General features: G+C 59.1%; 1 protein-coding gene across 2 annotated transcripts in view; it reads right to left on the bottom strand.

Moving 5' to 3' along the window:
* The window catches only part of CASZ1 (castor zinc finger 1), a gene marked incomplete at its 5' end in the record, with an annotated part of 48,860 nt that overhangs the window by 8,938 nt on the left and 26,488 nt on the right, over positions 1-13,434 (bottom strand). For both annotated transcript variants that reach the window (XM_027770636.1, XM_027770637.1), the window contains 7 exon segments: positions 505-1,346; positions 1,577-1,749; positions 2,808-2,972; positions 3,691-3,781; positions 5,114-5,182; positions 6,189-7,023; positions 10,501-10,989. In XM_027770636.1, the coding sequence (XP_027626437.1) occupies positions 505-1,346; positions 1,577-1,749; positions 2,808-2,972; positions 3,691-3,781; positions 5,114-5,182; positions 6,189-7,023; positions 10,501-10,989 (2,664 nt within the window).

Below are 13,434 nucleotides of genomic sequence, written 5' to 3'. Positions count from 1 at the left end.
AGGAGCCTGGAAGAGTCCCTCAAGCTCTCCCTGGAGGGCCGTTCAGCTGTGAGGTGCAGCCACCTGCACTGGTTGGGCTCATGAGCCCCCTGCTATGACAACTGGAAGGGGCCCGAGTGGGGAGTCCCAGGAAAGTGGGGCTCTGGGATGGCTCTCAGAAGAGGCTAGACTTGTGACACGGGAGGCTGAGGAGATAGGGAGGGAAGGACCCCCCAGACGCCTCTGGAATGCACAAGCACCTCAGGAGGCAGGGATTACTGTCCCACTTTACAGAGGGGAAAACTGAACAAGTCGCCATAATGAGTCCACCAGAGAGATGAGCCCAAGCAGAAAATAAACAGGGCTGAGGCAGACATCAGGCAGGGGTGGGGCTGGCAGGCAGGAGACTCAGGTGCAGAGGCTGGACAGACACCTCTTCCACAACCCCTGCTCTGCAACCTGAGACCCAGGAGCTACTGGGGTCAGGGAGGTGCTTACTTCCTGGGGAGGGCCCAGCCTGCTCACCTGGGTCAAAGGTGGCAGAGGGCTTGAGGGCGGCCGCAGCCAGTCTGGCCATCATGGGCGAGATGAGGCCCTTGCTTGCAGAGATCCTCTCCATGATGGAGGCCGGGGGCACTGGGACAGAGGCAGCAGCAGCTGGGGCCGAGTCACCAGCTCCCGAGGCGACCAGAGCTGGCGTGTCGGGGGTTGCCAAAACTGCTGCCCCAGAAGACATGGCACCCAGGAGGCCGGGGGCACCCACAGGCAGGGAGGTACTCCCACGGCCCGCGAGGATGGGGAAATAGGGTGCGGTGGTAGGCAGCCCTGAATTGGAGAGAGCCAACGCCAGGGGGATGGAGCCAGGCAGACCCTGGGGCAGCATCCCCGAGATCTTGCTATTGGGAGGCTTGGTGGTGCTGGGCACGGCCTCGGTGGTGGCGGTGGCGGTGGCCAGGGATGCGGAGGACTGCTGGCTGGTGGGGGAGGCGCTCAGGCTGGAGTTCTTACTGCTCAGGGCAGAGAAGTCGACGAGGTCATCGTTGCTCGATTCCTCCTGCTCCGTGTCCTTGGCGCCCAGCAGCGAGGGCGGCAGCCCCAGCACACCGGAGGAGCGGATGTGCCGGCGCTCATGCTTGCGCTTGTGCGAGGTCATCTGGCTAGTGGAAGTGAAGGTGAAGCCGCAGCCGGCGCGGATGCAGTGGAAGTGGTTGGTGGCCTTGCTGTACACGCAGCCCTCGTACTTGCACTCCTCGTACTTGTAGAACTTCTTGAAGCCATCCTTGGCGTAGGCGTCGTCCTTGATGTGGTAGCTCTTGTGCTTCTCGATGTCACACTTGTTCTTGAAGGTGAATGTGCAGCCGGGGCGCCTGGGTGGGATATTGGGAACTTGTCACGGGGCCCCGTGGGGCCCAGAGGAGGCCCTGCCCCACTCCCACTGTGGCTCTAAGGATGGTCTCAAAGGGAAGACCTAGGCAGGGCAGCCCCCAACTCCTGTCCCTCTCCCGAGGCAGGCTGGCCCTCAGTTGGCCATGGGCCTGGTTCCCTGCCTTCTGCCCTCCTCCAGCCCAGACAGCCTCCTCGGCAGGGCCCTGCTTACCTGCAGTGGAAGTGTGTGGTTTTCTGCCCGTAGAACTGGCAGTCGGCTGTGCCACAGTCCTCGGTGGCTCGGAAGCGCTGGAAGCCATCATTGATGAGCTGGGTGTTCTTCTTGTGGAAGTTTTCATGGGTCATCACGTCGGAGGTGCTCGTGTACACCTTGTTACAGCCCACCTGGATGGGCCAGAATGGCAGTCAGGGGACTGAGTCCAGGTATCTCGGGCCGAGGTCAGAGCTGCTGGGTGTCGTGGGGGCTTTGGACCTCCCTGCTTAAGGGAGCTTTGATGCCTCTAAATAGCAAATGGGGGACCCTGGAAGGTCAACAGAGGAGCTGAAATAGACATCCTCTAGCATCTGCTCCAGGCCCCAGGGAGTGACCTGACCCTGCTGTGCAGACATCCCGGCCCTTGCTGGCACAGTGAGGGAGCAGTGCTTCACAGGAGGTAGGTTTTGACCCGGTCGGTGGCCCTACCTTTAAAGGTCTTAGGGGATGGATGGGACTGGACCTCGGAGGCCTGGAGGTTACCTTTAGCCCAGGGACTTATTTAGTGGATGGTTCCTGGGCACGGGGCCCTCCTACCCCACCCCACCCTAGCTGGGCCAGGCAGGCAACGTTGCCATATTGAGTAAAAACTAGTGGAATCTGAGCACTCTCAAAAGCAGGGCCGTGCCAGTGTCTGCACCATCTCAGAGCCCAGAGGGTGAGCCCCCCTCTCCTCACGGCCCAGGTTGTTTCACAGAGGCCATAACAACCCCTGACAAATACCGGGGGAGGCAAGGCGGCTGCTATTTGCAACCCAAAGTCGCTCCTCCTGGGCCTGACACCTTGAAAAAGCCCAGACTCTGCATGGCATTAAAACAAAGAATTAAACAAAAACCTCCTCAGGAATCATTTGCAATGCTGCTCTTGGTGTTAAAGCCTGAAAAATGTCGGTCTGTATAAACAGCTCACTGAATTTCACCCACACCAAGTATGGCCATGGGAAAGGCCCCTCCCCGGCCCACCAGACACTCCCCAAGTCAGAGCCCCCAGAACTCAGCCCTGGACCGGGACAAAGGGAGGTTTCTTGCCCACTGGGTCATGCCCCCTACGGGGACCCCCACTTTTGGAAGTGGGGGGTAGGAGGGACAGAGATCTGAAGTACAGTGGGCATCGAGGTCCTGGCGCTGCCTGGCCTGAAGCAGATCAGCCCCACAGGCTCCCTGCGCACCAGGGCAGGGCGGGCGGGCACCTGCATGCAGTGGTAGTGGGTGCTCTTCCCATTGAGGTGGCAGCCGTGGTAGTAGACACTGCAGTCGTCCAGTGGGCTGAAGCGCATGAAGCCGTGCTGCAGGGAGTTGTCGCGCTTCTTGTGCATGTTGTAATGCCGGATCACGTCCTGCTTACTTGTGAACCGCTGTCAGAGAGAGTGCCGAGTTGGCGGGACTCCCCAGCCCCCGTGTGCAGAGAGCACCTGGGCTAGGCCATGGCCCTAGGGCCCTCAGGTCTCCCTATAAATAACCCAGGCTGCCCAAGGCCAGTTCTTGGCACACTGGCCTTCAGAGGGAACAATTCCAAAGGTTCAAGAACCAACAGACCCTTCCCTGACCGCCCCTAGGCTCCCAACAGCCATGCCCAGGAGCAAGATGAATCGGCAAGGCCTTGACAGCAGAAGCTCGGATGAGTGACAGCTCATTCTGCCCAGCACACCTTCAGGCTGGGTCAGGCCAGGCTCTTCAACCAGCGGAGGGAGCAGCCCTGGGCAGACTGCCCAAACTCCCACCTCATTCACTAGCCCAGTGCTCAGCAGGGGGTGGCTCTGGAAATAAACATCGATCTGTCTGAACCTCAACTTTATCGTCTTTAAAATCGGGCAATAATGCCAACTACAAGGTCACAGGAAGAGTACATGAGATAAGGTACATAGGCCGCCCAGCAGGGTCCTCGGTGTGTGTCAGACCCGGAACGAAAGGGAGCTTGAATGACTGTCATGAGGATGTGAATGGTGCAAGATTCTACTAGCTACTTTGCAAGAATCGGGGTATGGTGGGTTTTCCAGGCTTTCTGCTTGCTCAGGTTAAGTTCAGGTGGCCCGTCCTGGCAGGCACTGTGGGTCCATCCCTACATGGCCGTACCTGGTAGTTGCACTCGGGGTCAAGGCAGTGGTAGTGCTCGCGGTACTGGTAGGCACAGTGGATGTGGCCGCAGTGCTGACTGCCTGAGAACCTGAAGAGAGGAGGGTGGGGTCAGGCCCCGCTCTGGGTGCCAGCCTCAGAGAAGACTCTTCTAGGGCGTGGCCCGGGTAGTGCCTCTTCTGCACCCAGGCCCTAGGGAAGTACCACTGGGGTTCCCAGGGCCCTGTGCTCTGTATGAGGTACGGTGGGGCAGGGGCCTCAAAGGCCAAATCCCAGGCCCATCGAGTTGCAAGCCTGCGGCATCCTTCCTGGGAGTGGGTGTCAGGTGAGGCAAACCGGTCTAGCACCGAGGTGGGGAGGAAGAGGCTGGTGCAGCCAAGAGCCCGAGCAGAGACCAACAGGGAAGGTATTTTGGGATAGAGGGGAAGGCACGAGCCTCCACAGTGGCCCACCTCTGCCAGGTGCTGGGGACCCAGCCAGGGGCTCTGTGGGTGAGAGGTGTTCAAGGGCTCTCTCTGTCCTGGGCTTTCCTGACACTTGAAACAGTCCAGAGCTATGAATTTTTAAAGCACAGCATCTGTTTGGCTTCCCGAGGCAGCAAGCTCGTCTGCAGCCAACTCCACAGCCAGGAGCTCCGTGCTGCCTGGCCACTGCCCACTCCTGGCAAGCCCATCCCTGCTGTAGGCTGCGATGCTGTGGGGTGTGCCTCTCACAGCCACAATGATGGCCAGCCCTGGGGAGGGCACACCACGACAACAGAGAAGGTGGTCACTCAGTCTCAGCCTGCCTGCCCCCCTCCAGAGATGATGTGAGAGAAACCCTCCTCCAAGAAGGAAAAAACTTGCCAATCGATATAGGAGCTGCAGCTGCCAAAAGGGCCATCTGCTGAGGCACTAATAATAACGATAATAATAAGGGAAAGATGGAACAGAGCAAAGCTTAAGAGAGGGGCCAGGAAGGTAGTGACAGAGGGCTGGAAAAACTCAGATCAGTGGGCCCTGCCCGGGGCTGCCCCAGCAGGCGGCGGTCGCGAGGGGCTGGATACAGGGGATGTGTTGAGCAGGTTCTTTATCTGCCGGTCCTCCTGCCTTCTGGGCAGAAAGGGGCAGATCTGGACACCATACTCAGGCCCCATGGGAGGGCAGGACCAGGCCACTGTGGAGGCGGCGGCATCTGCCTACAGCCAGGTTATGCCATCAGGCCCCTCCCTGGGGTACAAGATGCCTAAGGACTGGGTGGCCTGGGCCACACTTGGGGGACGGGGCTGCAATGGGTGTGCAGGGGCTGAGGGGCAGAAGAAGTGGGGTGCAGAGGAGGCAGACACCCTGGCCGGTGGTCAGATTCAGATGGCGGCTTCGTGGTTCCCAGGCATTCTCGGCTCCCCCACCTTCTCTCCATGGCAGTATCCTCCTCAGAGGCCTACCTGGCAATATATTTCTGGTAAATGTTTACATCTTCGGTGACAGCTGGTTTATCTGTGGGCAATCCATTCCTGGTGAGAGACACACAGGGCACAGCCGATTAGCGGACAGGGGGTGGCCTCAAGCCCCAGGAGCAGCTGGTGGGCAGCTCCCTGCCCTGGGGCCCTGGCTCTTCTTTCCTTTGCTCTGGAGGATTTTGAAGCACTCCGGGTGGGGCTGAGAGTCCCTTGGCAGAAGCCTAGCAGAGGTTCGGCGAGCCCAGCTCTGGCGAGGGCAGATGAGGCTGGAGGCTCTGTCTCAGGCCTGGTCTTGGGGGGAAAGCCGTGGAAGCCAGGTGCTGGGCCCTGAGTGCACAGGGCAAATAGGGAGCTGCCAGCTGAAGAGGGCAGAGGCAAGGGGAGAAGAGCACTCAGCAAGTGCCGCTGGGCCTAGGGAGCTGCTCCTCACCTCCTGCCAGAGGAGCAGCTGGCTCTGCTCTGGGTCATGGCCCACCTCAGGGTCCGGAGGTGCACTGTGGTGGAAGGAGCACCTTGCTCAGCCCCACAGACTGACCATTTCCCATCTAGGCCATGCCCCTGTCCCCAGTTTAAGGCTGAAAAGTGTATATACCTCACCCCAGCCTCCTCCTTTCTCTTCCTGCCTCCCCCATGGCCCAGGCTCTGAGCCTGGGAGCCTGGGCCACCAGCATGGACCTCTGCACCCAACCCACTGTGGCGTTTTCTCAACCAACCACAGGGCTGCATCTGGCCCTCGTGGCAGCAGGCAGAGGAAGCCTGCCATGGGTAACAGAGAACGCACCAGTATCGGGGTGTGAGAATGTGAGTGTGCACAGAGAGGCAGCGTGTCCAGGTCCATGAACAGTGAGGAGCATCATTTGAAGGCACACGAGTGGTTATGTAGGCGCAGGAGTACGTGTGTGCACCTGTGTGTGTGTGTGCATGCGCCTGGGTGCACGGTGAATATGCGTGAGGTGTGAGCAGCACATGTGTCCATGGCGTGAGCTGCACAAGTCAGATAGGGGCCTCCCGCCCAGTCTGGTCCCAGGGTTCGGTGGCAGCGGGGTGGGGAGCACCTTACTTGACGGTGGAGACGGTCCCCGTAGTGATGGAGTCTGTTTTGGAGAAAGTTGACTTCAGATACTCGGGAGTGTTGAAGGACAGGGAGGCAGATGGTTCGGGCCCTGGCCCAGGGGCGCTGGGAGCACTGGGTACACTGGCCAGGGGTGCAGGAGCCAGGCTGGGGGCAGGCGGAACCTTGGCGGGGCCTGGCTTCTGGATGCCCCGGACGTCGTACTTGGAGGGGCGCCCCACCTTGCCCGTCTTGAAGGCGATGGCCCCGCCCATGTCAGGGCTACCCTCCCCGGGTTTGAAGAGGTGCAGGTACTTGACGTTCTCCAGGTCATACTTGGATGGCTTCTTGTAGGTGCTCCCATTCTGGGGCCGCAGGTTCTCGCCCGTCTTCAGTTTTTGGATGAAGAAGTCGTACTTCGAGGCACGGGCCATCAGGTTCTGCATCTGGACACTGCTGTGTGACGGCAGGGGCAGGATGGTGGCCTTGGTCTCCAGATGTGCTGTGTTGCTGGGTAGCCGCAGGCTGGGCAGGGGGCCCACTGCCTCCTTTCCTGCCCGCTCCTCAGCCTTGGTGCCGTGGGCTGGCCAGGAGAGCTGCTCACCGGCCTTGAGCTTGCGGATGTACTCCTCATACTTGGAGAAACGTGCCCGCTTACTGAGAGTGTCGTCGGACGTGGGCAGCAGGGAGGAGGTGGCCGCCTCAGGGGTGGAGCCCGAATGCGGCTTCTCAAAGCTGATCTTCTTGGCCAGCTCGTCCCTTGTGTTCTGGTCATCGTAGCCAAACATACCCAGGAACTCGGTCATGGTGGAGGCCGCGTAGTCCCGTAGCGAGGAGGCCTCTCCTACAGGGGAGGAGGGAGGCAGGTCACCTCTGAGAGGAGCAGGGGAGGAGGGACAGAAGGTGCCCCCACCCATCGAGGGAGGGGACCAGCATTGGGAGGGGCGGAGCAGGACATGATCTATGGACATTTGGCTCACTTGTTAGGTTTTACGACTCTTAAATTAATTTGTTTTAAAAAAAAGTAATTAATACTGGGGTAAAATAAAACGAGTTCATCAATGCCAGGAAAATCAATTTCCTAAATGTTCTGGCCGATGGCTTTTCAGTACATTAAACAAAGTTTCATAAATGTCTCCGCTCTCTCGCCTTGGCCTAATATGAAAGAGAAGTCATTTTACTGGAAGGCCAGATCCCAACCTGCCTCCTGGGGTGGGGGACACTGAGAACAGGGGCTGGGGAACAGGTAGGGATGTAGACTTGTGGCCAGGCGTCAGGAGGGAGCCAGGGACTGAGGAGGACATTCCGGGCGTGGACAGGAGTGGGACTTCCTGGAGGATTCTCCCTGACCCTCACAAATGAGTCCTCTGGATAGATGCAGAGCTGGCCCCAAGGCTCCCCAGGCCCTAGTCTCTTGGTCTTCTCAAGCCTTTCTGGGTTGCTGATGGTCCCAGACAACAGAGCTGAGCAGGGCCAGGGACCGTGCGATGAGCCCATGTAGAGCTCGGTAGCCAAGATCTATACCCTGGGGCCAGCTAGTGGCATGGTAGTTCAGGCACTGGATTCCACATGGCCAACTGCACAGTTTGAGTCCCAGACCTGAAGGCTTGAGAAACAGGCTGGGCATGTGTGCACGTGTGCCCCAAATCCCAGGAGGAGAATGGAGGAGAGGGGACCGTGGCGTGGCCAACCCCCGGGAGAGAGGCTTCCTCACAGACTCCTACCTGTGTCTCTCTCTGCTCTCTGGCAAGTACACACCCCATAACAAAATTAAAAATAAAAAAGTGAGAGAAAGAGATCTACAACAGAGATGAGTCCTCCAAACTCCCCGATCACCCTCCAGTCACTTGTGCTCACACATAAGGGAAGGTAACCTGGCGAGAGCTGGAGCCTAGGCAGGTGGGACAGGCCAGCCCGAGTGGGCCCAGGGCAGCAGGCCTGAGTGGGCTCCCACTTCGCCTCCACCCCAGGGCACCTGGGGATCCTGGAGAGACCTCCTCACCGGGATAATCACGCGTGCCACACATCACTCACACAAGCGGACTTACACTTCTTTTACATATGCTTTCACACACGTACATACACACCCTGGACACACACGCACACACACTCGGACTCACAGCCTTACTTTCCCCAACTCTACAGACATATACATGTGCACAACCTCCCAAGCCCCAACCCAGTTCCCCAAGAGGACAACCAGAAGATGATCCCACTTGCATGCTGAAGTTTTTCTTTTCGGACATCCCTCTTCCACGCACAGCTTTCCCACGGCAGACACCTGACTGCCCAGAGCACACAAGCACGACGACCCTTCCCTGAACACACCCGAAACACCCACCACGTGCTACACCTGGAATCAGGACAGCGAGACCCGCATAGCTCCGGGGCACGTCCTCTCTCCTCCTGCGGGAGCCAGACTTGGGCATACTCTGAAAGGTGGGGCCCTAGGCTAGAGAAGGTGTGGCCGAAGGATTCTTCTCCTGACCCCCATTCAAACGGACCCCAGGCTGAAGGGGTCTCCTCCTGACCCCCACCCAAACCCAGGTCTGAGATTCCCAGGGTACACCTGAGGGGGTCTGAGGGAGCATGGTGGGCCTGGGCAGGAGAGGAGGCCTAGCAGAACACGGAAGGAAGGGCTGAGCTCCTGGGAGGCAGGGCAGCAGTCCTGGGGGAGAGGAACCCCACTAGGTAAGGAGGTGACAGTCACAGGCAGCTACCTGGCACCCAGAGTGGGCAAAGTGACTCAAGGAGCCAACAGACAGCTGTTCCCTGGGCCAGGACCAGCAGGTTAGCCATTATCCTGATCTCAAGCTACATGGGGTTGGGGGCCCAGCCGGGGAGGAGTGGGCTCTAGTTGCTGGATTCAGTGGCTCAGGGACCAAGGAAATAAATAGCTGGAGGCAGCTGAGTCCTCGCTATATATGGCAGAGAAACAGAAGGCTTTGAAGGGCAGGCAGCTCAGAGCAGGGAGGGGGCCAGGCGGGGGTCCCAGAGGCAGCCCAAGGCCTGCATTCCTGAGCCCTGGGGCCCAGCCCACGGTGGGTGGCTGGGGCGGCTGGCTTCTCCAGTGATCAGGACTCAGGGGCATGGCCTGGGGCCACTAGGCCACCGGCAGTTCAAACCTTGTCCCCTGCCATCCCCATTCTCCACTGCCCAGGAGGCAAGGAGGCAGAGGTTGAGGCCTACTCTAATCCCCTGAGCTGTGGCAGAGCTGGGTGTGGGTGTGGGTGGGGGTGTGTGTTGAAGGGACAGTGGACCTCCCTGTCCCTCTCCTCTCCTCAGGCCCAGCATAATCACCTTGTGTCTGGGAACGGCAAGGGCTTTTCCTATCAGAGGAAACTGAAGGTCACACTTTTCCTCATTGATCTTGCAATGTTTGTTAATTACTCTGTCACTGATGTGGCGAAGGATAATTAAACAGCTCTGTTTATATCTTATATGCATAATTATGTGGCTGCGCAGGGCTCCCCGCACAGGGAGGAGATGCGCCCCTCACTGCAGGGGGAAGGGGCTAGGGGAGCGGGCAGGGGAGGCTCAGGGCACCAGGCACAGGCTGGGGAACGAGGCTGTGGGCCCAGAGAAAAAGCACAGACCCTGAGGTTCCAAACCCAGGTGACCTCCCTCCTGAAACCCCAGGCCAGCCCGTCCCTAGAGCAGGAACTCGCTCTGCTCTGAGTCCTAAGGACAAGGAGACACAAGCAAAGCGGGCCGCAGCCATCTCATGGGAACGGGGTCAGCCAGAGGACCAAGTCCAAGCAGCTGGCTGTAAGGGGAGATACTGGCTGGCCAGCGAGCCTCGTGGTCCTGAGGAGTCCTGGCTGGGAGGCTGGGGACAGAGGCTCGGGGAAAGAGAAGGCTGGGGAGGGGTGTGAGGACAGCCCTATTCTAGGCTTCTCAGAGAACCCTCCCTGAGAAATGGCATCTGCAGACTATGAGCTCGTGTCATTCTCGTGCTGACCACTGCTGTGCACACTGGTGACCAGGTACTATGGCTCCGACAGGCTTGTCCCTCTGCAGATGACCAAGTCACCAACCCACCCTGTCCCTCCCTCCATCCTCACCCAAGACCCCCTGTGTTGCCCTGTGTCCCCCTCTGCTTGCAGGTTTGGGAAGCTGTCTTCTCTACCCCATCCCTTCCTCCCGCTGTCCCCCACACCCCTCAGGAGTGCCCACTGGCTTACATGAGGAGCTGTATTTGCAGCAGGAGTGAGGAAGAGGGTGTGGCTCTGTGGACTCACTGCCCCTTCCCTGCTGGGTCTCCCCAGGGGGCTGTGTCCTGCCCCGGCCTTCACCCTCTCTTTGAAGGCCAGATGCCCACCTGAAGCCTGCTTGGCACTGGGGCCGCTGTCCTCCTTGGAAGCTGCCCCATCCGAGTCCTTCTCTTCCAGGATGCTGCCATCCTTGCAGGGTTCTTGTGCATGGTCTTCCTCGTCACTGCAGCCCTGGGGTTGTACCATATAGACACCCTCAGGTGGCAGCTCCAGGCTCTCCCGGGCAATCCGCCCCAGCACAGGTGTGGGTGCTGGCTCCTCGCTGTACTCTCCATTGACCCACTTCTCGATCACTGCCCTCCTCTTGTCTTCTTCGCTACGCGGGGCCCGGGCCACCCCCGACTCGGGACCACTGCGTTCTTTGTCCTGGGGCTGCAGTGAGCTGCCCTCGGTGTGGGGGCCTGCCTCTGCTCCTTTCTCCACCACCACCTGGCGGCTCAGTTTGGCGCAGATCGCATTGAGCTTCAGGCCGCCTTTGCGCTTGGCTGCCATTGCGGGCTTGCCGGCAGGTGGGTCGGAGCACCGGGTGCCTTCAGCTGTGGGATTGAAAGGGCACAGAGGTCAGAGGTGTGCAGCCCGCCTGCCCACCCTAACAGCCCCGCATCCCCTGAGCCACAGGTCTCCTGATGGATCACAACTCAGTCAAGCTGCCCTGAGACTGCCTGATGTGCCGGTTCCAGGGCTGCACATGCAAATCACTTTATCCTCAGAGCCTAGCACAGTGCTTGGCACTTGGCAGGTGGTTCAAGAGGCATTTTGTCAGGGCAAGAAGGTGGTATGGTGATTAAGGTGCTGGATTCCCATATGGCCGACTATGGCTCAGGTCCCGGACCTTGCGGCTTGAAAATCAAATTGGGTGTATGTGTGTTCATGCCTGCCTAAAACCCCAGGAGAAGAATGGAGAAGAGACTGAAATCACCCTGAAGGGGAGGGTGATTTCTTACTTTCCCTTTCTCTGACTCTCTATGGCGACGGCACCCTATAGCAAAAAAAAAAAAAAAAAAAAGTATTCTGGAAATGAGCAAATGAATGAATGAATGACTTCAAATACAAGGGGCAGCCTTCTTTCTAGCACCTGGTGCCTGGAAGCATTTCTTGGGCTGATTTGGCCCTAAGTACTTCCTCTGTGAGGAGCTACAAACTTTGACACACACAGAAACTGAGGCATAGGAAGGTTAGGGGCTGGTCATGGGGAGACCTGGCAAGCGACCGCGCTGCACTGCTGCAGCTCTCCTCCCCCGTGAGCATCCCTCTGCGCCCATGCCCAGGGATGGGGTGGGGTGGGCCAGCTGAGGCCAGGGCCCAGACTGTGCACACCTCTTGCCTTGCTGCCCAGCAGTGTGTGGCTGGTCCCCTTCCCACCACGCATCTCAACCCTGGGCAGCCCTTCTGCCAGGATGAGTCTCTGGGCCCCCCTGACTGCAACCTTTGCTCACCAGGGGGCAGACAGCTTCTCCTTTTCTCCCAGCCACCGGGGCATTCCCGGAAGCCTCTGTTTTTCCTCGAAGCCTTCCCCGTCAGGTCTTCCCTGGCTCTTTGTAGCCCCCCTTGGCCTCTCTGGCCATTTCCTGTTGCCACTCCTTCCCCAAGTCGCAGTAGTGGCCGTCCAAGCACAGAGCTCCTCACAAGCCTTCCTGGGCCAGGACCTCACTCATCCTCTGCCTTGGCCAGCTCCTACAGCCCAGAAAATCTGGCTGGTCCCAGCTGGATCAGACTGGGGCTCCTTAGATCCCTAGGGGAAAGCCCAGAAGCTGGGGTTACAGCGCCTAATCCCTGAACGTGCCAGCATGACACCAAGAGCAGGAAACTTGAACTAGGCCACCTGAGTGCCGTTGCCTCCTGCATGGCCATGTGGCCCAAGGTCTGCCCCTGACTAGACTCCCCTGAGAGTTCTGAGGGCACATGGCAGTCCACCCACCATACAGCCTGGGCCTGCCACAGCACCAAGAGTGGATGCACAGTGACCCCTCAGGGACAGGGAGGTCCACTATCCCTTCAACACACCCCCACCCACACCCACACCCAGCTCTGCCACAGCTCAGGGGATTAGAGTAGGCCTCAACCTCTGCCTCCTTGGCTCCACGTGTACTTGTCCATCTGTCCATCCATCCACGTAGTGAGCTCCCACTGTCTGCACCTGGTCACACTCCTCCATCAAAGTGCGAGTCTACTACAAGAAGGCCGTGTCTGAGTTGTGGGCTCTGCTGCCCTGTCTCTGGTCACTAGAGTTCTCAGTATAATGGAGCGACATGCCTGGAAGGTCAGAGGGGCCTACCCAGACAGGAATGGCCACACTGTCTGCCAGGGGCCTCGTCCCAAAGCGGACTTGACTTTCCCTCCACTCTACACACAGATAGCTCTCCCCGACATACACAATGTCCAGTGGCCCCAGCCAGATCCTTGCGTGTAGCCAGCTGCTGGCATGTACAGCTCAAGTGGCCCAGAGGGGACTGGATAATTCTAGCCCATCCCATCCCCAGAGGTAGGGCTGCTCACCTCCTCCCAGTCCTCTCAGTCCTATTGCCTTGCTTCAGGGCCTTGAACCCCTCCCTGGGTCGGATGCCTACAGCACCCATGTCTGTCCACACCCCCAAGTCTGTGCTGCCCACACCCAAGTCCCCCAGCATCAATGTGGGGATCTGCCTCACAGCTCAGCAACAGGACCCCTCACCATCACGCTGTCCCACTCCACCTCTAGGGTGGCCAGCTGGCTCCAAGACACCAGGTTTTCTCCACCCGGCCTACAGGGGACAGGCCTCACTCGGTCCCCTTTGTCCCCTGCCCTGGATGGGGAGGGGGAGGGCAGGAGTGGGGAGCTTGCACTATTTTTACCAGGAGGTAGGCAGCCAAGTGTGTATGGCAGACGGCAAATGAACCTATAAATATTTATCCTAAGGAAGAGGGAAGCAGAAGCTCCCTGGGCTGCACTTGCTGCTGGTGACACCCCCTCCTCGGGCCCCCACCCATCCTGGAGCCTCCCC

This window comes from Tupaia chinensis, unplaced genomic scaffold, assembly GCF_000334495.1.
Source record: "Tupaia chinensis unplaced genomic scaffold, TupChi_1.0 Scaffold000146_1, whole genome shotgun sequence".
NCBI lineage: Eukaryota > Metazoa > Chordata > Mammalia > Scandentia > Tupaiidae > Tupaia > Tupaia belangeri.
The sequence above is the reverse complement of the archived record's forward strand: the minus strand, read 5'-3'. Positions and strand labels throughout refer to the sequence as shown.